The 27,725-nt window shown below is 53.6% G+C and overlaps 1 protein-coding gene across 1 annotated transcript; it reads left to right on the plus strand.

Moving 5' to 3' along the window:
• The first annotated feature begins 11,300 nt into the window (after positions 1 to 11,300).
• On the plus strand, positions 11,301 to 27,585 carry LOC142001728 (chemokine-like protein TAFA-5). The gene is made up of 4 exons (XM_074977249.1): positions 11,301 to 11,397; positions 21,853 to 22,005; positions 25,256 to 25,383; positions 27,379 to 27,585. The coding sequence occupies exons 1-4, from the start codon at positions 11,301 to 11,303 to the stop codon at positions 27,583 to 27,585; spliced, it is 585 nt and encodes a 194-aa protein (XP_074833350.1).
• Positions 27,586 to 27,725: the final 140 nt, after the last annotated feature.

The raw sequence follows: 27,725 nt of genomic DNA on the forward strand, positions 1-27,725 counted from the left end.
CAGAGGGCAGGAATTCACACACAAAGTAGCCAGGACATGATGTTATTGTCCTCAACACAGCCCTGCTCCCTGGCAGACAAGCTGAGTGACCCTCTCCTATCTAATGCCAGCATCTACTTCCATTCTAGCACACAAGGCTCCAGAGTCATTCACGCCCTCTCTCTGGCTCAATGGGTCTTCCAGTATTTTTCTACACAGTAGAAGTGCTTCAGGAGGACTGAAGCAGAACCCCTCGCTAGAATACACTACAGCCCAGAGCCTGGGGCACTAACCAGGAATAGGGAAAACCTGTGTTCACATCCCTGCTTCATTCACACCAGTCCCTCCCGACCTCAGTGAGTGCCCTAACCACTGGGCTACTGGGCACAACAACAACAATGACACCTTCTTGTCCTGGTGAATCTAGCCCAAAAATCAAAACATTCATCATGGCTGAAGCAATTTGCTAAACTTGGCCTGAATTTACAAATCGTTTCCATCGACCTTTGGCCTTCCATTAACCTTTGTTCCTGAAAAAAGCCAGGCAGCTGACAATGTTAGCTGACTCCAGCTGTCACTGTAACCAAAGCAGGCACGCCATGAACGCAGGCTGTGTGAATACTTCAAGAGGACATTCCAAACCAGCCCACCCCAGGAGGGTGCATTTCCTTACCAGGAATGAACCCCTCCCCATCCCCAGCCTTGGCTGCAATCACAACTGTTCCTAAGTCTTTTCTCAGAGACCAATGGGTTCATCAGTACCGGTCCCAGTGCCTGGGAAGCAAAGCTTAAACCAAAGAGGGCCTCAGGCACAGATCCTCAAGGATGGGGTGGTGCCTGTCCCACCAAAATCAGCAGATCTTGTAAGATCTGGACATCAGTCTGTAACACTGACCAGAGGCAGGAAAGGACAAGAGAAAACAGAAAGGGGATAGGGAGTACAAAGATGATGGCAACTTTGCTTGGCATGGGTTGGGGGTCTGTGGCGGAGTGGACTAGACCCCGAAGCACCCTGCTGGAGGTTTGAGGTTTAGCCACACCAAGCCCCAGGAAAAGAGCAGTAGAGAAGTCCTCCAATCTCCCTGCAGAGGCAGCCCATCGGGTCCACCAGGCCAGCATAAAGAAAGCTGTTAGACCACAGCCCGGCAGCTCTTGAGAGCTGGAGGAGTGCAGACTGGGTGAGTGGCTGAAAGAGCAGCAGCACCATGGACAGCTCAGGGTGCAGTGCTTCTTGCAGACCGTTCCGAGGCCCAGGGTTGGCTACTGAAAATCAGGGCTCAGCAGGAGGGACAAGAGGCAGAACCCTAGACTGGACGCTGCTGGGACTTGACTGAAACAAAGCCCGGACGGAGGGGCCAGGACGGTGCAGGGCCACGGAGAAGTGGCCCAGGGAATGAGAATAGCAGCAGAACTGTAATGATTGGGACACTGCAGACAACTGCTATTTACAGGGTCTCCGAGAGGGGCCCAGAGTAAAGAGTGGGACTGAGTCTACCCCAACCCCACATTAGCCACTGGGAAGAAGTGGCCTGGATCTTGAGGCATCCCAGAGGCGGCAAGAATTGGACTATAGTGACTCAGCCAAAGGTTATAACTAGAAGGGCCCCGATGGCCAAGACAGAGCCTCCAGGAACCCCTGGGGGCACCACTCTACTCCAGAATGGGAAAGAACTCGGAGATATGAAAGGGGTCCCCAAAAGAAGCCCCGTCAGACTGTACCCCAGAAGGGGTTTGTTTTACTCTGGCACAGTGTGCGTAGCTGAGTCACTGAAGAGCCTCCATAAACAGAGAGAGGGAGTGCAGGCCCATGCACTCAGCCAGGGGATGCTCGTGGGAGGCGAGGGAAACCCCATTACAAGGTCCTTGCAGATGTGTCTGATCCAGTGGGGCTCAACCAGAAAAGCAGCGGAGACCACTGTGAAGGAAGAGAGAGAACTAAATTCTCCTGTTCGCACTGGTGTGGCCTCACTGACACCAGTGGAACGCCAGCCGTGCGGAAGGAGGAGAATTTAATCCATGGGAACGCCCAGCTGCTGAGCACCCACGACTCCAGCAGACATCGAGGGACTATAGAGGCCTCTGCCCCTCTCCCAGTCAGGCCTGGCTGTCCTGAACCTGGTTATAGATCAGACTCTGGTTCAGATCCGTTATCTGGTCTGCTCGTAAAGGATCAGGAGTCACAGGCCCTGGTTCTGTGCCCAACTCAGTCACTTGATTGTGGCATGACTGGGCCAGTCACCTGACCTCTCTCCACCTCAGTTTCCCACCTTTTGTCTGTCTTTGAGAAGCAGCTGCCTGGGATTGCCTCCGTTATGAATGGGAGCTGCAAAGGAAAACCCACTGTAAGCTTACCTGGGGCACTAGGAAACGGTTAACATAACCTAGCTGGGAGGGAGAGGCTGTGGGGGAAAGTGGCAAAGAGCCAACAGGAGCTGGGGGGAAATTCAAATCTGAAACAGATTCAGCAGAACCCTTCCTTTGATAGAGACAACAGAGCAAAGCGAGGAAGGAAAGAGCACATCCAGAACACGTCCCCGGGGCTCATCTGAGCGTGTGAGCAGGGAAGTGCTTAGGTAGTCATGTAAGGTTTGTTGTTTTCATTGTTTGGGGGCTTGGAAATTATGTCTGAGATGATTATTTGTTCCTTTTGTTCTCTCCTGTAACCAAGACTCTGCCCAGGGAAAAATCCCTGTGTTTTGCTTTAATTCAAGGGGCTTTTTAAAGCCATTTATGATGCTTGTGAAGATAGTCTTGTTTTAATAAGTGGTTTTGTTCTGTTTGTTTCTGTGATAACAAGTACTGGTTGATCCTTTGTGTCCTTCAGGGGCTCAAAAACACATGCTAGTTTTTTGGCCGCAGACATGTTACCAGAGAGCTCACAGTTCCCTGCAGGGTTTCATGGGGTGCTCTTGGGATTTTTTTTTTTTTTTAATTTCTAACTCTTTTGGAAAAAGTTGAATGGGGGTTTGCCCTTGGGGAAGAAATTCCAAGTGATTTCTTCCCTGGAAAGGGGATTTTTGCACACTTGGTGGTGGCAACAACTGATTGATTTCAGGGAAAACTGAAATCAGGAAAACTCTTCTGTCTCTGGGAACTTCAGAGACGGCGTCTAGCAGTGTTTTATTTGATTAGCCAGCCCCTATTGCTTGCCCTTCAAGTGCCAAGGCAGGAATCAGCTGTGACAGCCTCTCACTAGTTAGGACATGACTAGCCTCTGCACAAAGGAGCCCGAGTCTTGTTCAGGGCCTCAAGATGCTATCATATAAAACATATAATAAATAAAAATATCCCCACTTCCCCATCTTTTACCTTTCTAAGGAGATACATGAAGAGACTAAGCAAAACTGAGTAACACGAGAGTAAATTTCAGGGTTAGTCCCTGATCCTGAACAAAGCAGTTATGGAATTAACATGGGAAATTGCATTACTCCTCATTGGTCCTGCTTTCATTACAATAAACAGCTCACTAAATGCACCCTTATTTGCAATCCTCTTCTGCAGATAAGCTCAGTGCTTTTAAAGCATTAAGTCTGGAAGGCTGTAATAAGGGAGACCTAAATGAGTCCCTCCATTAAAAAGAAATGGATTGAGATAAATCTTTAAGGGAAAACAGGAGGGGAGTGGGGGTGGGGGAAGAGATGCTGCTGAAAGGAAATCAGAGAATGTTCTTTTCTCAGAAGATAAGTGGCATTTTGTCCCAAGAGTCAGGCGTGAAATGCGACCACACCAAAACAATCACCTCTCTGCTAGAGGACGACTACAAATTACGATACTGGTCACGCCCAGCCAGAAGCCCCCAGGGTACTAGTCCAGTGAAAACTGCTCTTTGACGCCATTAGTCTTCTAATCCGCCACGCGCTCTGGCCCAGAAGAGGAGTCTGCTAGCATGCAGGTGATGACAGGATTGGGGCCTTTGTGAAAGCACTTGATAGTGACGTTTCACATGTCTGCTGGGGATCACTGTTGGTACTGCTGGCTTATCAATTACAGCTGGTTTAAAAAGTGGGGGGGCCTTCCATGAAAAAAGTTCATTTCATTGGGAAATTTTTCCAGTTTTTCCAACAAGCGGATTTGAACTGATGTTTTTTAGTATTATTTTCATTCCAATCACACGGAATTGAAATGGGGAAACAGCTGATTTAGGGGTTCGCCTCCCTTCTCCCACCCCCTTCAGTTCTCCCCTGGATAGAAATAAGGGGAACGCCTCCAGACCATGTCAATTAGAAACAAACAGTTTCGTTTCAAACCCTCTGGTCACAATAAAATAAACTTGGAAAATTTCAAACCTGAAACCGTTTCACAAAAAGGTTTGGCTTTGTCCAAAACGCATTTGTCCTCCTAGACCTGCCAGTATTTGGCACACATCGCTCCACAGGCCTAGCGCCAGCCAGCCAGAAATGAAGGGCACTCCCGGGCGCCCTCTCTCCAGTGAAAATAGGATCTTGTGTATCTCACCTCCCACACTACACTCTGCAATCTTCCCCTGCCCAAAGCTGAGTCTCCTTCAAATGGGAAGACTTCACCCCACCTGGGCTGACCTTTATAAGAAGGTTCGGAGCCACAAAATTAAAATACCCAGGAGTCGGGAAGGTATCAGACCATCACATCCAGATGTAGTAGGGCACTTTGTGCAATCTTACACCCAGTGTTGAGATCTTGGGTTTTGGGCGGTTACTCTGCACGGGAGTGAATTTGATGCTGTGAAGAGCAGGGATGTCTTTCTGTCTCACCACGAGCAGAGCTCTGCTGTGTCACGGTTCTCTAGAGATGGCTTCCGCTTAGCAAAGGGCACAGACTGCAGTGTAAGAGACCTGAATCCCAGGAGTGGTCTGAGCTGAGGATTTGGTTCTAGTCCATATCTAGCTCCAGGGTGTAAGCCTTAACTGACAACGCATCACTGGGGGCTTGAGGCAAAATCCACTGGAGTCTTTCAAGTGGCTTCGATGAGCTCTGAATCAGGGCCAATGAGCAGGGATGCTAGCGAGAAAGCAAAAGGCACGGCACACAGTACAGGTTGAACCTCTCTCGTCCAGCACCCTCAGGACCTGACCGCTGCCAGATGAGAGAATTTGCTGGACTAGTGGAAGTCAGTATTGTCCAGCTGCATTACCAACACTTCCACTGCTTACCGGGCTCTCAGAAGACATTGAGGGGTAAATTACAGCTACATAACAGCACAGAACACTGAGAGCCAGGACTGGTGGCTGGAAACAAACTTGACAGGACCAGGCGACACTTGGCCTCACCCCTGATAAGTGGTTGTCCAGCTAACTAACATCATGCTGAATTACGGATGTTGCTGGACTAGAGAGGTTCATCCGGCAGCGCTACTCAGAAATGTGACCTTTCCTTCTAGTCACCCGACATAGGTAATAAGGAGTCGCCAGTCATATAACTGGGTAAATTAGTTGCCATTGCCCCAATGGCTACCGTTACTTCTTCTTTCTCTTGCTCTCCTTCTACACTCTGAGGACCATTGAGCATCTAACAGTTTCCACTACTTCTTTCAGTGATGTGCTGGTGTATTCCGGCTTCTGAGCATCATCTGGATGGAAGCAGCTTGTATCTCTATTGTTCTGCATAAGGTTTCTCTAGGCCACCCTCCTGTTCCTCTTCCCAGGTGGTCTCCATGTTATCACTTGATGTGAAAATCAGCTTGGTGGCCTCCTTACAGCTGCGGTGACCAGGCAGGTGATGTGTAAAATGTCCCATAGAGGAGGTGCAACTTTTCTTCTCTGATGCTGGGGGCTATGACATCACAAAGCCCTGGAGTGTTACGGAAACTGCTACAGGGATCAAATACTTGTCTATCTTGTGAGTAAGGATGAATTGCTTGAAAACAGCAGCTGCTGGTCTGGCCCCTTAGCCAGGTAATCAGCTCACACCCCCTGGAAGTATGTGGCTGAATTAAACATCTAACAGCATGTTATTAGAACTGCAAAGGCTACTAATTAATGGCAATTATCCAGTGCCCCTGAGGTCAGAGGGAGTCTTCTTGTCTGCTTCGGGGAGCACTGGATCAAGACTCAAATCGTCCAGTGTCAACTAGTAAAAAGATCTGCTGAGAGAGGAAGAAACCTTGTCCTGGAGGTAGAACACTAGATTGTGACTCAGGAGACTCTTGCATAGGCCCCTGGTTTGCCACAGGCTGCCAGGGTGAAGGTGGTAGTATGACCTATTGGACAGAGCACTAGACTGGGACTCAGCTAACCTGGCTTCTATTCTCAGCTTAACAGCTGCGTGACTTCAGGTATATCACTGTGCCTCATTTTTTCCAGCTGTAAAACGGGAACAATGATGTGTCCCTCCTTTGTAAAGCAGCTTTCTAAGTGCTCCCTATTATTATTTAAACACTCCGGTCTGAATCTCAATAGGCATGTAGGGCCCTAAATACCTGAGGCTCTGGGTTTCAGTTCCCCATTTGTAAAAGGTGGATAATAGCCCTGCCCTGCTGCCCCGCTTGTGAAGTGCTCAGACACTATGACATGGGACCTATACAGGCACCTGCCATCACTACAGACAATACAGCTATACAGGCACCTGCCATCAATAGCCCATGTATTTCCTGAGCCACAGAAGCATGAACCCCTCCAGCCACCTATGAGGGGGCACCGCCTAGTTAATTGCCTTATGGCCAGCTCCCTAATGATCAGACTGAGTCACTAGCGCCACCCCCACCCTACCCCCCCCCGGCCTACCCCAGCGCCTAATTTACATGATACGAAACAACATATGATACATTCACTGCTGCCTTACCTTTTTGCAGGAGGAGAGACTGTTCTCAATGAGCAATGAAGTCGGAACCTCAAATCTCCCCTGCCCCCATTTCGGGCCTTTTCCTACATTTAATATTAGCTGGTGTCACAAATGTATTTCCCCAGACACAAGCCTCCCCACTGGGACCCAGGTGACACAGCTACGTCACTTTGGCCCACAATGAAAACAGGTGTCCGCTGCGCTGAGCGAGCACCCAGGTCCAGAACCCACCCACACCTGAGGGTGCTCCAGACCCGTGTTTTGCTTTATGTTCTCAGCGCACACTATGGATCCGGTCCAGCCAGCCACCTCAGTGCCTGCTTAACTGCAAGCTTGTGCTAGCAATTCACATATGCACCAGAAACCCAAGCGTGCCGTCGCATCTTCAGGGCGCTCGTGACCTGGGCTAGCTCTCTCTAGCGTACCTACCTACCCATGCTACAAGCACCCCTTCACTTTGCAGTGTAGATGTACCCTGAGCGTGGGGCTGCAGCTCGTTACCTGGGAATGGGTTTATACCGTCCTTATTTCACATGTCACTGCCTCATTGTGGCTTCCTTCCCAAGGGATGGATCTTAGAGGGCCAGGAGCATGTGACACCCCTGAAATGTTGAAGTGCTGCCCTCAAAGACCCACAAGACTTCTCACAGAGATCTGACCACCAACACCGCCTTCCCCTCTGTACCTTCCACACGATAACAAAGAGCAATAAATAACCACCCTCAGGAGATGGCATTTAAAAAAAAAAAAAAAAAAAAAAAAACTACACAGACTGCCAGACTGGCTGCTCTGTTTAGCCCAGGATTCAGTGCCCAGCAACGGATGCTTCCACGAAGATGCAATAAGCCACCCAGTCGGTGGCAGTGATATGATCCGCTACAGGGAAATCTCCTGAGCTACGTTCCCTGAAATTGGGTGATCACTGAGGAGAGATTCAGATGCCGCCTGGCTGATTAGCAGAGTGCCCGCCCTCATCCACAGCCACCCGCAGCTGGCAGCATGTGTTTCTCCTGTTGGTGCACATCCACACACAACTTAGTGCGCACAACATTTATTCTGCACATGGATGGAAAGACTTAGAACATTGCTCCTGACCCCTTAGTTCCAGCTTTGTTGATGCCCTGAAGCAGTCAACACTGTTGGCGGGGGGGGGGGGGGTGCCTGGGCTGGCTCTGTGCCTAGGATGAATTTCCCCCAGAGAAAGCAGAGATGTTCTACATCCCAACAGACTTCAGGAGAGTGGAGTGACTTTGGCGAGCTGGCAGTTCAGGGGGAAAATACTGTGCACATGTGATCAGCAGCCCAGCCAGAGATGACAGCCACGGAACTCCACAGTGCCATTTTCACAGAGATAGAGCACACTTGAACCCCGCAGGTGATGCAAGGTTTGAGGGAGGGAGGGTGATGGAGACATTCGGAAGCTGCATCCGCTCCACCTGCAGAGGAGGGATTTCAGAAGTGCTCAGCACTTTGCTCCCTGGGGGAGTGTCAAAGTCCCAATGGGCAAGATGGGAGCAGAGCAATCCCTTCTCTCACTCTGCTGCCAAGCTCCACCTGGCTGGTATGTGGGCAGACTACCTAGGTCAGGCCAGGTGACAGCTGGAGAGTGGTCCATGAGCATCTGACCCTGGGAAAGGATGAGCCCTTGGGAACCTCTGTCAATATGGATTGTGGGCACTCTCATAGATAGCAAGTCTCTACCAAGATAACTGTCGCTGCACCAGAGACGCCCACCAGCACGCCTGCGTCAGCACAATCTGCCTCTATGCCAGCTGCTGTGCAGGGAGGGGAGGGCAGGGCATACCTCAGAGAGAAGCAGCTCAAAGCCAGGCAGAAAGTATGTTTTTCTTGCATTCCTGGGCTGTCCTTTGATCTCTCTGCTGGTTTTTAGAAGTTTTTTTTTTCCTCCTTCTGCAACTCTGCTGCCCCAATTCTTCCCACTCTTAATTTCTCCCTGTTGACTTTCATTAGGGCCTCATTAGTCCTCTCTCCAAGCCGGTGAGCACTCTATAAAAGAGCCCCACTCTTCTACCTATGGGTTGCTTCCCAAGATTGCCCACCTCCGCCACTCACCCACAGCAGCTGCCCCAGCTGTAAGGGCTTTGGATCGCAAGGAGAAGCCTCTGCAGCAACAAACATATTGAGTCTCAGTTGTACTCAGGTATCCAGAGGCATCACTTTTGCTCAGGTAGTTTCCCAGGAGGATATGGTGACTTTCACTAAATTACATTTCCATCCCCCACCCGCAGACTGCTGTACTTTTACTCAGGTAACCTTCTGGGGGTACTTTTTCCATCTCTGCCTGTGAGGCACCAGGTGTCAGCAGCTCCTGGGAGTTGAGTAGTCTTAACGCTGTGTTGAAGCATCCGATCACTTGAAAAGAATTTCCATCCTAGCAGCACCGGCTCGGTTACAGCTCCCAGCCCTATTCATGTGATCAGGGGCTTTAGAAGGATAGTCTCTCCCTGCTTCGTGGCCCTCCTGGTCCAGAGTCAATAAGTGCAAGTTGGAGAGCTTCTCAGAGGCAGGCTCCCCTGCATACAAATCTCATTAAAAGAACGCCCAGGGTCTGTAAACAGTTTTATTACTGACTATTTATATTGGTTTCCTTTTATCCCCGCTCAGATCTGATAGTAAATTACCTGCCTGAGTGCTATTCATTGAGGAGTCCTCCGAGGTAACAAACTAGTCACAAGTGCCAGCGTGGTGGAAAACATGGATCGATTTCCCCCATTATCAAACAAGAGGGCTCGGAAGTTGTGCATGGAGGGGCAGCAGCCAGGGTCGGAGCCGGAGCTGCCAATGGTAAGAAACTAGCTCCTGTCACTGCAGGGGAAGGGAGAACACGGAGTCTGAGGCACTAGACAGAGGGCGTGAGGTTGGTGCCTGTTCTCCACTGATGCCAGGGATGAGAGGGAGGCTCCGTCGCCTTCCTGCTTTTTGGCAGCTTTCCTCCACGGCGCATTGGCTGTCTGCTCAGACAGGGCTGTTTCGGTTCAGCGCCAAGATGGATGCAAAGGAGAGCTCCAGCTAGCAGTTCTGGGGGTGCTCGGACCTTGAGGTTCGGCCCAGCTGAATATAAAGGTAGGAGCCATTTGAGCAATCTAGATCCAGCTCCAGATTCAAGCCAATCTCCAGCTGTTCCTTCCTCTCCCTTGCCTTCTGTTCCAGGAGCCAGAGTCTGATGTCCTCTCAGGACTAAAGTCAGGCAGCTGTGGTGAGCGTGTGGGGTCTCAGCCCTACCACTCAGAGCCCTAGAATACCTCTCCTTTCTCTGCACAGTGCAGCAGAGTGAAGCAGCCTGGAGCTCTCAGACACAAAAGAAACCCCCATCACCCCAGAAGTGGTCACAAAGCAACAGCCCCACACAGCCCTAGAGCTAGACAGGTATTGCTGCATGCTCGCAGCATCTCCAGCGGCACAAGGCCCACGCACACTAGCAGCCAGCCACCACAGTCGTACCAGCACAGCTTGTCAAGTGCCACTGCCACCCCTCGGAGGGGGCTGGGCATCGTGGCAACACAATGCTGTTGGTGTCCGAGTTGGGCACCCACAGGCACCCATCTCCCCCAGCTGTGCACCCCAACACCTGCCCCTCCCCCCATCTGTGCACCCCAACACCTGCCCCTGCTCCCAAGCTGGGCATCCCAGAACCTGCCCCTCCCCCCAGCTGTTCACCCCAACACCTGCCCCTCCCCCCAGCTGTGCACCCCAGAACCCGCCCCTCCTCCCAAGCTGGGCATCCCACAACCTGCACCTCCCCCCATCGGGGCATCCCAGCACCGACCCGCTCACACCTGCGAGGCTGCGTCCCAGCTTCGGGCTCTCTCTCCGGCCGGGCTGGAGCGGCGCTGCCCAGCGCGGCCCAGTCATGGCCCGCGCCTTGCCCCGGGCTCCGGTGGCGAGCGGCTCCCAGCCGCCGGCCCCAGCGAGGCTGCGGCAGCTCCGCCGGGGCGGCTGCGGGCGGCGCTGCAGCGCGGAAGGGGTTAAGAGAAACTTTCCCCAGCGACGGGGGGGCTCCTTGCACTGACCGCTGGCGGGGGGAAGAGGCTCAGCTCGGAGGAGGGGCGGTCCCCGCACCCGCCGCGGGCTGCACGTGGGTCCCGGCCTTGCAGCACTGGGGGCGGGCTGCAATCCGCAGGCTGCAGCGAGCAGACCCCCCACGCCGGCCCAAACTGGCGGCGCTGGACGGGGGAGGAGGGAGGGGGCGGAAATCCTACCGGGCCCCACCCCCGCTCCGCTTCCCGGGATTCGCCTGCGGCTGGCGCTGCTCCCGAGCGGCCACAGGTTCGCGAGCGGCGGGGCGGGGCGGGGCAGGCTGGGATCCGGGGCGTGGTTCCATCCCGCCCGGGTTCCCGGCTGGGTTCAGTGGTCCGCAGCCCCCGAGGGGCCCCCTGCGCCGCCGCTGGCGGGAACGCGGCTGCTCCCCAGCCATGCTGGGCTGCCCTGGGCCGGGCGGAGACGGCCCCGCTAGTTGGATTTAGAGATCAGGGCTTCGTGCAGCGGGGAGGGGGGGTCCCGTCCAGGCCTCTCTCCCTGCACCTCCACCCCCCAGCCCGCTCAGGATGCTGGCCGGCTGGAGGGAGCTCTCTGCAGGGATTGGAGCCACGCTGTGCTGCTTCCTCTTCTTCTGGCTCTTGCACACTCATCCGCCGAAGGAAGGTAAAGTCTCTGCTGTATCATGTTCCTCCTGCTCGTGCTGCTGGGGGCGGGAGGGGGGGGGGTTAAAGGGGTCGTGTCCCCTCCTGCCACGTGCACCCCAGGAAGCCTGACTCTGAACCCTCTGGTACCCGGCATGGATCCTGCTCCTACCTGGGATTTCCCATAGCAGTTAGTCTCTGGCCCTGCTGGGGCCTGGGCGGCTCCCCACAGAAGAGGGACAGTCTCCTAGTATTGGCTTCTGCGGGCCTAGCCAGCACTCTGGACTGGTTTTCATTTGAGAGGTGCTGGCCTGTGAGTGGGGGGGATTCTCCTCTTTGTGAATGGGAAATCCGGGGGAACTGATAAACTGTGGGGTCTGAAGAGTTCAGCCAGGGGAGCCCCTGCTAAACTGGGTCTGCCATTCCTTCCCCTGGATGCTGGGCCTGGGTGGGGCACCGCGGTCAAACACAGCTAGGTCAGAGCTGGCCTCTCTTCCTTCCCTCTTGCCCATCAGTACTTCCCTGACATTGCCTTTCCATATTAGTATCAGAGGGGTAGCTGCGTTAGTCTGTAACCACAAAAAACAAGAGAAGTCCAGTGGCACCTTATAGAGGAACAGATTTTTTGGAGCATAAGCTTTCGTGGGGCAGGTGCATGACGAAGCCGGTCTTTGCCCATGAAAGCTCATGCTCCAAAAATCTGTTCCTCTGTAAGGTGCCACAGGACTTCTCATTGTCTCCATGTAAGGCAATCACTGTAGTTGCCACAGAATGGTGGCATTCAGTGGCCGGTGGGAAGGAGAGGGAGTACATGGTGCCATCAGGAGTGGGGGTGTGTCCACAAGACAACCTCTCCCTTGAGAGGTGGGGCTGCCCAGGGAATAAGTGTGCGCTAGGGCCTGAAGACAGGACTGGCAATTAGGAAGCCTAGATCCCCATCCCTGGCTCTGTCACAAACTTCCTGTGGGATTTTGGGCAAGTCCCTTAATTGCTCAGTGCCTCGGTTTCCCACCTGGGAACTGGAGACCAGTGCACCTACTTTTAACTGAGGATGGTTTATTGAAATGCTTAGGGGAAAGGTGCAGAATATTATTGGTCAGGGAGTGGCACTGTTTTATATACTTGGGATAAATTAAAATAAGCGGCCTGGGGAATGAACTCTCCTTAATTGTGCAGAATCCCCTGGAGTGCAGCGTGGATTCCAGGGTGACGTCTCCCAAACTAGGGATGGGGGGGTGGAGCAAGAGAGATGAAAGTAGGACAGCGAAATGAAAAATGCCGGGTTTAAAAGCCCCTGAAGAGCACTGGCAATCTCCCTTCCTCTTCAAACTGGGGCACACGCTATGGTGGACGCTGGCTGAACTTCCCCTCAGTCAGTGTCTCACTTCCCAGTGTTCTCCCAGCTGGTTTCCAGAAGGTACCGGGGGATGGCCAGACAGCAATACTGCATGAGAGCCGGAATCTCTCTCGCCGTTGTCTTTTGATGGTGTCTCACGCAGGACAGCTTTTGATAGCTCAAATGAAATTTACATCCAGCGCTGTCCCTCCTTCACTGTCCCTCGGTTGCTGCCAAAATGGGGGAGGAGGGCGTTACCCATGACCTGGGGAAAGACAGTGGGAACTTGCAAGAGAAGCTGTTAAATTGGCGTGGGAGCTGGATGAAAAATGGCAGCGAATACTCCCCTTCTGCAAGGCCCAGTCCTGCAGGGGAGCTGCACGCTCGTGACTCTGGCATGAATTGAGGTTGCTTGGCACCTCAAAGGACAGGCCCTGGGCTACGTAACTGACTTGCCTTTCAATCTTCTCCTTTGCTTTGTTGCTCCTAATTTGCTTTGTGGCTGCCGGAGCTGGCAGCAACCTGACCAAGCCCTGCCAAGCCGCTTGCTCGCCCCCTGAATCGGCACTGAGCGCTTCGGCGAGCAGGCTGCTTCCCCTTCGCCTCCGGAGGCTGTGCTTGCAAATGAGGACGCAAGAGGAGCGTTGCTGATCCATGTGGATCCATAAATAATGCCGCAATTACCAACTGTAACTAAATATTTATGCAATCATTCAAATGATGCAGCATTACTCAGCCAAGCAAGAGATGAGTTCATGTCTGGCCTTGGGGCATGGAAAAGGCTGGAACCGCTACCTCAACTGGGGTAGGCAGAGCAGTAAAATAGAACAGCTAGGCTGGAATTTCCAGCACATGGGTCAGGACCCAAACATGGGTTGCCATTTGGTTTTTCTAAGGGTCACCAGCTGGGCAGCTCCGAGCCAGACACAGCTCTTTCAGGAGCCATTTGTAGCTCCTGTCACCGTCGCTCAGTCCTCCAGCTCCCAGTCCTGCACTGGAATGGAACTCAATTTCATTGCTTTAATGGATGGCAGGAGGGATCTGGCCATTAAACCAATTGAACTGAGTCCCTTTTCAGCCAGCAGGGTGGGGAACTGCCCATGCTGCAGGTGGAGGAAGGGAGTAGGAGCGCTGGGAGGAGCTGCATGGAGGAGGCAGTTACGGTCCGGTGAAGGAGCAGCGGGGGACAGCGGTGGTGCTCGTGTGAGGTAGTTGGGGGGGCGGCGTGGGGCTGTGAGGGGTTTAAGCCCTGGGGGCAGGGAGCAAATCAAACTTTTTCCCAGGGGAGAACCTCCCACCCCGCCTTGGTTTTGAATTGCCTCGGGTCACAAAGTCTTACTGAGCTGTCAAAATGGGTCGCCCTCCCCAACAGGTTGGGAACCACTGAGCTTGAGGGGGCAAGACGCCTGACTACACAGCACCCCCTGCTGGCCAATTGTAAAGCAGCTGGGAACTCCGAGTCGTTCATCCGAGATGGATGTGAGGAGCTGCTGCTCCCCAGATTGTAGTGCCAGAGGAAAAGAAACGCCACTGTCTTTCTCATTTAAGACATGGAACCTGCAAGCCCTGCTTAACCAATGAGCAGAGGAACGGCCTCGTCGGAGGGACAGCAAAATCTAGTGGAGTGAACAGGAAATCCTAAATTAAAGCCTCAGCTCTGCCGTTAACTCACCGGGTGTGTTTGAGTAAATCATGTGACCTGTCAGTGCACTGTGAATCAGGAGTGACTCCAGAGAAGGCAGCGAGTTACTCTGGGTTTACCAGTGTAACCTAGAGCAGAAATTTGGCCCTCTCTGAATCTGACTCTCGTGTGCTTCAGTCCTTCCAGTCTGTACAATGGGGACAGTTGCACATATCTGCATCAGATGTGAGCTAGCAGGAGTAATCGTTCATGTTCTCCAGGCACATGCTAAGGAGTAGGCTCGGCGGTGTGGACATGTACCTGTGTGCGTCCATGTGGCGGGAGACGAGGATCCCAGTGCTTTCGAGGCAGAGTTCTGATTTAAAAAACAGCAGCACAAAATGGTGCCCCCCCCCACCCCCGGCTGGCTATTGGGAGAGCACAGAATCTGAATGGCTCTGAGTGACTTTTACAGTTAACACCCCTTGAGCAAAAGGAGCAGAGAAATTTCCGAGAGACCTTGTAACATTTTCCGAGCTGTGATCCTCAGTGACCTTCTCATGGTGCTTGCGAGTTTCCTCCCGGGCTGCTTGCAATGGAATAAAACAAGGGACAGTCGTTCTCTTCTCTTCCGTGTCGCCAGTGGTTGTGTCCGAGCTGGCGGCACCTGCTCCGATAAGAGGCGGATTTAGTTTTGATCCATATTAACTTAAATGCTTTCCAGCCTGCCATCCCTCTTGTGCTGGAGCATTTTGCAACATCTGACACACAAAATCTCCTCCTGACGTTGCTGAAAATCAGCCATCGTCCAAATGGCCACAGCTAATGGGCACGGTACGCGTGGGCAGGGAGAAGGGCGAGACTCCCAGAAATCAGTGTTCCCTTTAAGCTGAGCATTTGGGCGGCTGCCCAGGACAGATTCAAGTGCCACCCAGCTAATTAGCAGAGCGCCTGCACCCACTCATAGTGTGTGTTTCTACTGGTGGTGGCTGTCTTGGGGCACACAAGAAAATTTATTCCGCCCTTGGATGGAAAAAGTTAGAGGGAACACTGCCAGAGACTCCCAAAGCATATCCCAAATCAAACCATAATCCCTGCTGAATCAATGCCAAATCTCTCACTGGAAAAAAAAAGTCAGTCCAGTAACACTTTAAAGGCTCACAAAATAATTTCTTAGGTGGTGAGCTTTCGTGGGTCTGTCCCAATTCTTCAGGTGGTGAGCTCTTGTGGGTCTGTCCCACGAAAGCTCACCACCTAAGAAATTATTTTGTGAGCCTTTAAAGTGCTACTGGACTGCCTTTTTGTTTTGATAGAATATAGACTAACACAGCTATCTCTCTGTTACTATTCACATCTCTCACTGACTTTATTAGAACCAGTATTTGGCCCAGAGGATGCCTGGCTGCAGACAGCAAACAGCTCTGACTCCAAAGCTACCGAACACGGATCATGCTGGAGCTTCCTATAAAACCCTGGTGACTGCCTGCATCAGATTGTAAGGTGGCATCTTCAGCAGTGACCTCACCTGCAGCCAGCAGAGGCCAGGAATGATGGCCAGAGCCCCTGATACTCCTCCGCAGACTCCCTTTTTTAGCAGATTCTCCCCCAGGACTGGTCTGTGCATTTTTAAAATTTGGTAATGACGAGGAACTGTCAGTGTTATGCATCCATCACTTAAGAACATCCAGCCATAGGGTGCACATCTCTGCCCGCTCCTGGCTCTCTTGCTGCGTGGTGTTTTTCTCTAACACAGACTGATGCTCCTGATGATGTCTCACTCACATCGCCCAGAGGTGGGAAAGGAGGCAAAAAGGCCCCATCTATTCAGTGCTACTTTCAAGGGGCTGCTTGAGAAAGCAGCTAGAGGCAGGGACAGAGAGACAAATTTACATGCACTGGCTGTTTTAAATCTAGAAGCACTTTGAGTGCCGGATGCCCAATTAATTCCAGTGTATTGAGAGGGGAGAACCACGTGTTCAATAACTGCCACAAGGAATGGCGGATTTGGAGTCATAACCAAGTACAAACTGGAGCTGTCCATTGACATTTGAATAGCATTGTCTGCACTTCATACATCATAGAATCATATGGCTGGAAGGGACCTCAGGAGGTCATCTAGTCCAGCCCCCTGCTTCAAGCAGGCTCAACCTAAACAAGGACCTTGTCAAGCCACACTTAAAAACCACTAAGGATGGAGATTCCACCACCTCTCTAGGCAACACATTCCAGTGCTTCACCACCCTCCTGGTGAAGTAGTTTTTCCTAATATCCAACCTACACCTACACCTCTCCTTCTGTAACTTCAGACTGTTGCTCCTTGTTCTGCTGTCACCACTGAGAACAGTTTCTCTCCATCCTCTTTAGGGCTCCCCTTCAGGAAGTTGAAGGCTTCCTTGGATGTACATTTAAAACGCACATTGGCTGGGTTACCCAGACTATCTTACCCTGCTCTTCCACTTTAAATGTCTAGTTTAATAGCCTGGGACCACTGAACTCAGTGGGCGTTTTGCCACCGACTTCCCCCAGAACCCCACTTCACACACACACACACACACACTCTATACTGAAAGCCTTTTGCAGTACTGGGAATTGCATGTGCTGGGTTGAAATCTGGGAGTTCATCTGGGCCACAGAAGCACAGATCGCAGGAGAGGTGTCCTCTGTATACAGATCAGGGAATCAGGTTGCCAGCTGGGAGCCCAATTTGTCCTCCTCCAGGCCAGGCTGGGAATCAGGTGAAAGGAACTGGGAGTAAACTTGGCTTGAACAATAGTTCCTGCTAACCTGGTTTGTAAGCTGGTTTCGCTGACAAGAGTGGATTGAGTCAAATTGCATTTGAAAGCCATGCTCGTGAGTTATCTAGCCAGCTCCAGAAGTCATTCTGAAACTTTCTCTAACCAAAAAAACTCAAGGAGTCCTGTAGCAAGCTTAAAGGCTAACCATTGTGAGCACACGGGGTAAATAGAAGAGGAGGGAGGGAGGAGAAAAAGGAAAAAGAGAGAAAGCGGGGGGTGGGGGGATCACTGGAAAGAGTAAATTATGTTAAATGGGGTGGTTGTTTTGGTTTACTCATTTCTGCTCTAAAATCTGATGAAGTGGGTCTTACCCACAAAATACATAAAGTGGTAGTGTTTAAGGTGCTATGGGACTGCTTTTTTGGTAGGTGGTTTTTTTGTGAAGCTACAGACTAACATGGTTACCCCACTGAGACTCTACCCCTAACCAGGATACACATCCTGTTGAGCAGCAGGGGAGGGTGTTCTTGACCTGCTTTAGCTACTTGCTCCATCTCAGACCCACAAGAATCTCTGTGCTGGGTCTGACAGCTGGCACATCCTACCTTCAGCATCCTGGTGTTGGACAGACTTATTCCCCTGAGCTGGAGGTTTGGCCCACTTCTCAGCCTGGTGCGGCCGAGAGGACTTGCCTGAAAAGACTCTGGTTCATGTCTTCAAGGGTCACCCTGCACCTGGAACAGAGCGCCCGACCCTGGGCTGTTTTTTCAACCTGGGCCTCGCACTGAAACCCAGTGGCCTTCAATTCAGAGGAGAGGCGGGTGGGCCCACGTGGGTTTCTAGCCAGCTGGCAGCTGGAACATTTAAGTCAGGCATAAATAATCACATCACTTCACAGTCTGCCCAGAGGGGCCGGGCACTTGCTCTGTGGAAATGTGACAGCACCGGTGAGACAAGTGGGATAGGAATCCCTACAACTCATCCTCGTGCAGAGCCCCGCATGAGACGTGGCAGTACAGACCTCCCGCTGGCTTCCATCCCAAAGGAGCACAGGGTGTGGCTGGAGGCGACCCAACAGCGTGTCCACTCAAGCGCTCCAGACCTCCTCACTTGCCTTTAGTGGAGGCTCTCCTGTTTGAGCCCCTGTAAGCCTGAGCCAGCTCCGCATCTGTCAGAACAGCAGGGAAGCTCCAACCGGCAGGCCGCCCAGGACTCGGAAAGCAGCCGCATCCCAGCTACGCTGCACGACGGCAGGCCAAAGCTGTCGCTGAAGAGAGGGAAGCGGCTGTGTTTTCAGGTCGGTGAAAGAAGAGGCAGGATAAGTCATACAAGGGCTGTGAGGCACTGGGGAACGGCTGTAACGTGAGGCTGGAGGAGGACCCTGGATTTAGGGATCAAAGACGTGCTGAAAGCTTTGTAATGTTTTGCCCCTTCATTTACATGAATGAAGGGCCCGATCCTGGGGCATGGCGGGTGCCTAACTCAGGGCTGGGAAAGGCTTTGCGTGCTGCTCCCGCCCACAGCAAAATCTTGAACCGGCCATTGGGAGCCACCCGTTTGAGCGCTCGGAGGATCCCTCTGCTTCGCCCCTCTGGCTCGCAGCTGCCCACAGGCACACAGCAGCCAGATGGCAGGGAGGCAGCCCTTGGGAAGAAGGGACGGGGCTAGGCCTTGCCTCCCTAAGCCAGCCCTTCGCCCGCTGCCAGGACAGCTAGCTTCCCAAAGCTTAAAAAGTCAATTAGACCCATCCCCGAAAAAACCCATCTACGTAGCACACAAACAAAAAATACCTACGGAAGCCCAGCGGGTTTCTGCACCTGAGTCAGATGCAGGCTCATGTTGCCGGGCTAATGTCGATCGTTGGGAGGGGGCCCCAGCTCAGAGACCCTCCCCGCTGAAGGGTTTCATGGCCCCAGCTTGAGCCCAGACAGCTTCATGGCTAGTTTTAGCCCCACGGTGTCAGGTCCTGGAGTTGTGTGAGCCAAGCATGGAGACTCGCTGCTAGGACTCTTGGGGAGGCTGCTTCTTTGTGTGTGTGTATGTACCCAAGTGAAGGGCCAGATCCTGGAATCCTTCCTCCTCACAGTGTTCCCTGCTGACTTCAGTGCAAGGACTGTCCTCTCCTACAGAGGCTGCCTGCCTGCCTGCCTGCCTGCCTGCCTGCTCAGGAACTCCTCCAAAACGGTCAGAGCCAGGGCCACCAAATCAGCTTCCTCTGAGCATAACCTAGAGCCAGGTCGGGCTCTGGTTGTGGCAGGATGATGGGATGGGCCTGGAATGGGATCGCTTCTCATAAAACCAAACAGAAGAGGGAGAATCGCAAGGCAGGGGAAATGGGTGGGCCGAGGGTGCTCCCTCCAGCCCAGGACTGCTCGAGCCTCCCAGGGAAGGCAAGGGGGTGCTGAAGGTCCCCCTTTATTTGTATGGGGACTCCACAGGCTGCTCCCCTTCATCAGGGAGCCAGGGGAGTGTGTGCAGTTTGCTGCAGTCCTCCCTCTGGCTAGGGAGCGCAGGGGGCCGATGAACCTGGATCTGCCCCAGCTGGGGGACATGCCCCCTTCCCCCAGCTGGCCCCACTGGAACTGCAATGGCCATGGAGAGGCATTTCTCACCTGCCCCAAGCTGTTGCAGCGAGAGAGGGCTGGGATAGGCCTCTCTCCCCAGGGCAGCCCACATACCAAACCCCTCCTTCTGGCCCCACCCCAGAGCAATGGTTGCATGTACGTTTTCCTTTTCCCAAACCCAAAAATTAATCGAGTCAAGGACTCGAACAACACCAGGTAAATCTTCTCGTGAGGAACGCAGGCCCAGGCCCTAATTAAGCAAAACACCACATACAAGGCATAAAACGCCACCCTCCGAGGCAAGTCAGACCTAACGAATGCCATGCTAACAGAAACATTTTACCCACCCACAGCTACTTACTCAGATAGGAGACTCCAGATTGAATGTACGTGTTACAGGCCAAATAAATATGCCACGTCTGCCAAACGCTTCCATAGAGACACCAGTGGTCTCCTGTGTTTTCATCTGTGCAATACGGACAAATATGAAACTAAGCCACTCTGCACTGGACGGGGGAAGATGCAAGGAAATAGCGAGGGAGGCAGTGGACACCAATGTGCGCTGAGCCCACGGTTGCTGATGACGATGATGAAATGGCAGAGGCGTAGGATGGTCCGAAACGGAGAGATGCAACCGGGGCAGACTGTGCACACGAGAAGATAATGAGGCCTCGGAGGACTCATTCCCATTGTTGTGTAAGAGGTCGTGCCACATTCTCACGTTCGTGACCCCCCAGGCCTTTGAAGGGACGCGGTTTTCTCACCACAGCTTAGCTCACTGTTGTGGAAAGCGTTTGGAGAACTCCTGTTAAGCCTCTTGGATACATAGGGCGGATTCTGATCTTGGGCACATCAGTGTAAATCAGCCAAAAGGCCTGATGCTTCTCTCGCGTGTGCTGGCGGAAGTCTGGAGTTTGCAGGCTAAAAGTGGCAAGGAGGAAGGATCGGGCTCGCTGGGCGTACGCTGGGTTTGTGAGCCCTGGTCCAAGGCCCTCTGAAGTCAATGGGCACATAGGGGCCTGGGCTTTGAATTGAGCCCTAAGCAAGAGCAGAATCTTGCCCCAGATTTGCTGTTACAATGAACTCGATGCTCCTCTTGCTTCTACCAGTGCAAATCAGGAGCAACACCATTGAACTCAGATTTGCACCGGTGTAAAGGGAGGGGAAATAGACCCAGGGTGCCTTGTGCTCCGTGAGGGCTCCATATCTCCCTCCACCTCCTGCAACAGGCTCCAAATCCCCCTTCCAATCCACCTCCACTGCTTGCAACAGGCCACCAAAGCACGAGCCTAACAGTAAAGAATGAAGGTTTTGCTAGACTAAAGAACAAGAGCCAACAGCTTCAGTTCCTGCCATGAAGTCTGAGCATCCCTGTACCGTGGGACAACCCAGCCCCCAGAACCCCGTCTTGGGTCACATTGGACGGCAGCCTGCCCTTCGCACAGGCTGCGGAGGGAGAGTGTCCAGGGAGCAAAGCAGCCAGCTGAGAAACAGGGTATTTAAAAGTCCTGGAGTTGATGTAGCTGGTGTGTTGCTGCCTCACCCACCTGTCCCACATCCCTGTCTTGATATCTGTTTCCCTGTGCTGTGCTAGGTTGGAGGACTCATCCTTGCCTGCTGCTGCAGTTTGACTCAGGGTGCACCTGGCCTGTGGGCTTTGCCTTCCTATCCCCATGTTACCAGCCCTGCCCTCAGCCGGAGGTGCTCAGGGATCGTGGTAGAGCTGCTCATAAGCCTCCCTCTCCGCCTGGTGATTGGGGAGAGGGCCCTTTGCATATATCATGGCCCCTCCCAGGTGCCCTGGGACAGAAAAGGCGCTGAGGGAAGGTGCTCTGTGCCTGGCCCCAGAGGAAGGTGAAAAGCCTTTTCCCAAGTTAGGGCCATGCCCAGAGTCATTCTGACTCAGGCATTTTGTGGGAGCGGTTCCTCAATAGAGACTGTTGGATTTGGCCCTCTGTATGGTTTAGCTTCCTTTATGCAGCCAGAGTCCAGGAGAGCGTCAGGCTGTGAGTGCCTCTGAAAACCAGGCCCTCGCTGGCTCTGGTTGGGCTCCCAAGAAACACAGGCATCCAGAAATCAGTGGCAGGGCGGCTGTGAGTGGTAGAGCTGGGCATAGGTCCCAGCTGGCCCGACTGCCACCTCCTAGGGCCCCCTGCCAAGCACAGGTGCCTTGCCCCTCTGACTGCATGGCAGCTGCTCAATGCCCCCGATCTCGTTGCAGGGAAGGAGCTGGAGGTGGGGATGTGCGAGATCACAGCCCTGAACCAAGACCTCAGCCACCCCAGGAGGATGATCGCCCGGCAGACGGCACGCTGCGCCTGCAGGAGAGGCCAAGTCGCAGGCACGACGAGGGCAAAACCGGCCTGTGTGGATGGTAAGTGGGCAGGATTCCCATGCATGCTCCCTGCTCTGGGCCAGGGTCGTGGGACCGCCTGTGGGTTTCATTCTTCAGCAGCCCACTGGCACTTGGAACTCTGCAGCGAGAGTAACCCCAGAACCCAGCTCCTTCTGCTGGAGGTGGTTTCCATCATATACAGGGTTTACAGCTTGGTTCAGTGAGTCTCAGCACCCCCCTGTGCAAATCATTCCAGCATCCCCTACCTGGTCTGCGAGCACAGCCCCTGGCATCACAAGGAGCTACTCACCCTAGGGTGACGTGACACACAGTCAAAGCGTCCTGGGCCTCAGGGTCCAGCAACGGCCAGATGTATGGCTTCATATCTGCTGGTAGCAAGGGTGAGGGGCGGACCCTTTAAACTGGGGGGGTGCAGAATTCTTCAGTCTCCCCAGAATTGCATGGTCAGTTCCTGCAGCTTCATTGGTGGAGGAAGAATAAGGCTCATTGGGCGGGAGGGGTGTTCATTTCCCACGTTCATTCGTTTGTGGGCAGGCTTCCCTCTGACCATTTCCAGCCGTGGGCAGAATAATTTTTTTCTGTGCACCTATGTGTGTGTGTGAGAATGTGTACCACCAGCAGAAACACACACGGCTGGCTCTGGACCAGCTGGGCAGCCCCTGAATCTCTCCTGGGTGGCCGTTCAAATGCTCAGCTTATAGCGAACGCTGCTTGTGGGCTCCCACACACAGATCCAGCCATGATCCCCGTCCCCTAGGGCAGGCAAAGCTGGGTCTGGCTAATAGAGGTGCTCCCCCATTGGCACAGCAGCACGTTGCAGCCTCACTAGGACTTGAATATTAAGGGGCAAATTCTGTTCCTTGCTGTTTCCGTTGGGGTTACACAGATGTAATGGGGAGCAGAATTTGGCCTGCAGGCTAGTGTTTTCAGAAGGGCTCAGCAAGCTTAGACGCTGAGGCCTTGCTCTTCCAAAGGTGCCTTGACTCCCTTTTGAGGAGGCGGGGAGTTTGGGGCCGAGATGGCTTTGAGGAGCTGGATGTGGGGCCTTTGGAAAACCTGTCCACAGTGTTACTCTGGGAGCTACTGGGCACCCCTGGAAGTCTGGCCCTTATGTCAGTGCCCAAGTGGCTGCGCTGCTCTTAGGAAAAGCTGGCTCCTTTGTGGGGTCCGCCCCGATGGAAATCTGCCTTGGAACTCTTTGGAAAGTCCAGCTTCCCGAGCAAAGTCCTCTCCCCTCCTAAGCACCGTACGACTGCAGGGAGGCCGAAGCCGCACTGGGGCGCCTTGGACAAGTTGTGCAAAGAAAGCCCCCCTGGTCGCTGGGGTCTTTGCTGAAAGCCTGGTCAAGCAGGCATGTGTAATCATAGGTTGCTTTGCCCTGCTGCTGTGAGAGGCCAGGCCTGGTAAGGAAGGGACATATCATTCACGTAGGCTATGTCTACACGTGAAGCCTACTTCGAAGTAGCTTATTTCGATGTAGCGACATCGAAATAGGCTATTTCGATGAATAACGTCTACACGTCCTCCAGGACTGGCAACGTCGATGTTCAACTTCGACGTTGCGCAGCACCACATCGAAATAGGCGCTGCGAGGGTACGTCTACACACCAAAGTAGCACACATCAAAATAAGGGTGCCAGGCACAGCTGCAGACAGGGTCACACGGCGGACTCAACAGCAAGCCGCTCCCTTAAAGGGCCCCTCCCAGACACAGTTGCACTAAACACCACAAGATCCACACAGCCGACAACTGGTTGCAGACCCTGTGCCTGCAGCATGGATCCCCAGCTGCCGCAGCAGCAGCCAGAAGCCCTGGGCTAAGGGCTGCTGCCCACGGTGACCATAGAGCCCCGCAGGGGCTAGAGAGAGCGCGTCTCTCAACCCGTCAGCTGATGGCCGCCATGGCGGACCCCGCTATTTCGATGTTGCGGGACGTGCAACGACTACACGGTCCCTACTTCGATGTTGAACGTCGAAGTAGGACGCTATTCCTATCCCCTCATGGGGTTAGTGGCTTCGACGTCTCGCCGCCTAACGTCGACGTTAACTTCGAAATAGCGCCCAGCGCGTGTAGCCGTGATGGGCGCTATTTCGACGTTAGTGCCGCTACTTCAAAGTAGCGTGCACGTGTAGACACGGCTCTTGTGATGCATAGGGACTGTGTCCCTCCCAGGGGGCAGGTTACCTATGAGGGGGCTTCTCCAAGCCTCTGACCTGCAGATGGCTGTTGTCTTGTGTTGGTGGGTGCTACAATGACCTAGACTGTGACTTTTGGCTTGAACCTGTCTCTGATGGCCTCCATTCTCTCTCCTTGGCTCTCTCTACACCCCAGCAATCTGTTGACGGAAATGACTGTCGGAAAATACCTTCCGACAAAACATCTGTCGACAGATTGCGGCCAGGGTACAAAGTGGATCAGAAGAGCCGGATTGCCCGGCTGCTCTCTCAACAAAACGGCCACCCAGGAGCACAGCCGACAGGGCTGCCCGATGTCCCACGAGCCCCGTCCGTCGACAGAGGGCCCCGTGGAACATCCAGACCGGCTTTCTGGCGACTGAGCTCTGCCCACGGAGGCGTTCTGCCTCCCGGGGGAGCGGGATACAGCAGTTGACAAAAGTGCCACATTTTGTCTATTTACTGTTGACAAAAAGCCTTGGGAACCCAGCTGCTCCAGGGGTTTTGTCACCAGTTTTGTCAACAAAGCTCTCTAGTGTGGACATAGCCCTTGTTTCCTCTGTCCCTTAGTTTACCTCCTAGTCTCTTTGTTCTGCATAATCCAACCCAACCCAACCCTCCTCTCCACACTCCCTTTGATTTTACTTTCCTTAATTGTTCCTGTTCATGTCTAATCTTGTGCCCTACCCCCCATATGTATCCATCCATCCTTACACATCCATCTCTCTCTTCACACCTATCCCTGTTTCCATCCCCTTACACACCTGTCTCTCCATCCATCTCTGTATCTCCATCCACCCCATACATGCCTGCCTCCTTATCCCTATCTGTATCCATCCATCTACATATACACACCCATCCATCCATCCCCACACACATCTGACTCTTCATCCCCCTATCCATCCATCTTGTATTCATGCAACCATCTATCCATACACCTCTGTCTCTATACACACACCCTTTCTGTTCCTTTCTCTACATGCCCACCTCTCTCTCCATCCCCATGCACGCCCAACCCTTGTTCCCCTTGTACCCGACTTCTCTCTCTCCCTCCTTTCCTACCCTTCAGCTGTCTCCCTCCTCTCTCCTGCAGCCCAGCTCATTGCCAGTAGGCAGTGGTGCGGGATGGAGCCCTGTGACGAAGGCGAGCTGTGCACTTTGTTAATAAATCGTTCAGGCTGGAGCTGCACTAGACGACTGGGCCGAATAAAAACCGTCACAGTAAGTGCCTCGGCCTCTTTGCAACCAGCCCCGTGGAGCTGGGAGAAGGAGCCAGCTGGGGCTGGGAGTGTCCCTGGAGGGAGGGGTTGGGATGAGCTAGGAAAGAAGGTGAATTGCTGGGGTGCGTGCCTCTCTCCAGCAATGCACGTGAGAGCATGGCCAATAAACCCTGAGCTGCTCTGCCCGGAGGGCACTTCTAGGAACCAGGTGGGACAGGTGCTAAGGGAAGGCAACGGACGCATTCTCTGCTGGAGAAACCCATATCACCGCCATTACTTTACACCTCCCTTCACTGCCAGTGCCAGCTTTTCAGCTCCGTAGGAATGGGCACTTCCAGGCACGACTGACCCCCCTCCCCCAGCAATCACAGGTCAGGGGATTGGCTTAAAAAGCACCTTAACTTGGGCCTGGCTTCTCATAAGTATTCAGGAGCCCAGCTTCCTCCCAGAGAGTTAAAGCCAAAAGGACTGTGCCTAGACACCTGGCAGATGAGCCTGGGGAGCAGGACAAAGCATAATGGTTCTCATCTTACAGGCATGGGGAAACTGAGGCACAGAGCAGGAAAGTGACCTGCTCAAGGTCCAGTGGATGCAGTGGCAGAGTCAGACAGAGCTTAGAGCTGCAGTTGCCTAGGCCTGGATCTGAACTACAAGATCACCCCTGTCCTCGTAGGCATAGGGGAGCTCAGGGTCTGTAGGGGTAGGGCGGGATGGGGGAAATTTGCACAGTGGGGAAGGGTGCCTGCTGTGTCTGAGTCGAGACAGCTTCTGGCAGGCAGAGGATGGGGGCCACTCCTCGCAATGTGCCCAGATGGCAATGAGAGAAACAGCCCCACCCCAAAACGGCCTCTGGGGGAATTGTTATGAAACCCCAACAAGAGGTTCTTTCCTTCCATGTGCCCAGAGAGTACAGGGAGGCAGCTGCTGACACCTTAGGGACAGAAAAGCAGGTCCTGCAGTCCCTGCTGAAGGACCCAGCTCCATCCCCTGGGGAGAGGAGAAAGTCCAGTGCCCACTCATAGTAGCTCTGAGGCAGGATGAACTGGAGGGGGAGGGGGAGCATCCCTCTGGCACAGCCCTGGCCCTGCATTGGCATAGCATAAATCCAGTTCAGTTCTGCCTTGTCCAAGTACAAGTGCCTCACAGCTTGGTCTGCAGAGCAGGGGCTAAGGGCAGGGGGGAAGACGGGGCTCTGGCACTGCTCCCTTCTGCCTTCCTTAAGGACGGGCCCTCTTCACCTTGGGGGCTGCAGTTAGGAACAGACCTGGACCCCCCTGCTCAGAGAGTTGCAGCACTGGTTTGGTGCCAGCCCATTCCCAGCATGGTGAACTGCAGAGGAGGCCACAGTGATCACTCACTCCTCTAGTCCCTGCAGGGCACAATGCAGCAGCAATGCCGGGGGAGCAGTGAATGGGGGGCAGCCCCCAAGGGCCCCATGCATTCCCTAACCCCTGCAGGAACTCTGGGGATGGTTTATTGGCTGCTGAGGAGCAGACAAACCCTAGCTGCAAAACCCAGATCCAGATTTGGAGTCTTTTGGCCTCTAAGTGTCCCCTGGGGGCGTTCAGCTCATTGGGTCAGGTCTGGTCTGGCCTATTATGGAACCAGGGGCCAGCTGCAGGGTTCCCTCTCATTTCTTCCATCCCTGGGCAAAATAAATTTTTATGCCCTCCCAAGTTGTGCGCCACCACTAGACCCAGGCTGCCAGCCGTGGGCCCTCTGCTAATCAGCTGGGTAGCACCTGCATCGCTCTTGGGGTGGGGGGGGCACACCCAGGCGCTCAGCTTACAAGGAACCCTGGCCAGCTGTGAGTTCAGCTCTGGATCCGAGTTCAGCTTCCAGACACCTGCCAAAAACCAGGAGGTGGCTGGATCCAGGGTTTGAGCTGGGCCTTTCCTGTGACGGACAGCTGAGACAGCCAGGAGCCCTGGTCTCTGCTAGGGGGAGGGCGGAAGGGTCACTGCAGGAGGAGGGTCTGTTCCACTTGCATTTGAAGGCTGTCAGAATGATGCGCTCCTGGAGCGCCGCTGCCCAATCCAGCCTTCAGATCCAGAAGCAGCTGCACGGCTTCCCTCTGCGCGAGGCCCAGGAGGCTGCTCTGCAGTCAGCTCAGCAAGTGAATAACAATGAACTGGGAGCTGGCCGCTGCTGGCAGGAGCCTCAGAAGTGCAGCGGGATATTTCATTCACGCCAGAGACACTAAGTGAGGTGGGGAGGGTGAATTACACTCCCTGCAGCACAAGGGAAGACAGGCCTTGCCAGGTCACTGCCGTGTGTGTGTGCATGGCTGTCCTGGGTGCTAGCCATCACCACGTTACTGGCTTTGTCTCGAGGCCCCATGGG

The sequence above is a fragment of the Carettochelys insculpta genome, chromosome 26 (assembly GCF_033958435.1).
Source record: "Carettochelys insculpta isolate YL-2023 chromosome 26, ASM3395843v1, whole genome shotgun sequence".
In the NCBI taxonomy this organism is placed as follows: domain Eukaryota; kingdom Metazoa; phylum Chordata; order Testudines; family Carettochelyidae; genus Carettochelys; species Carettochelys insculpta.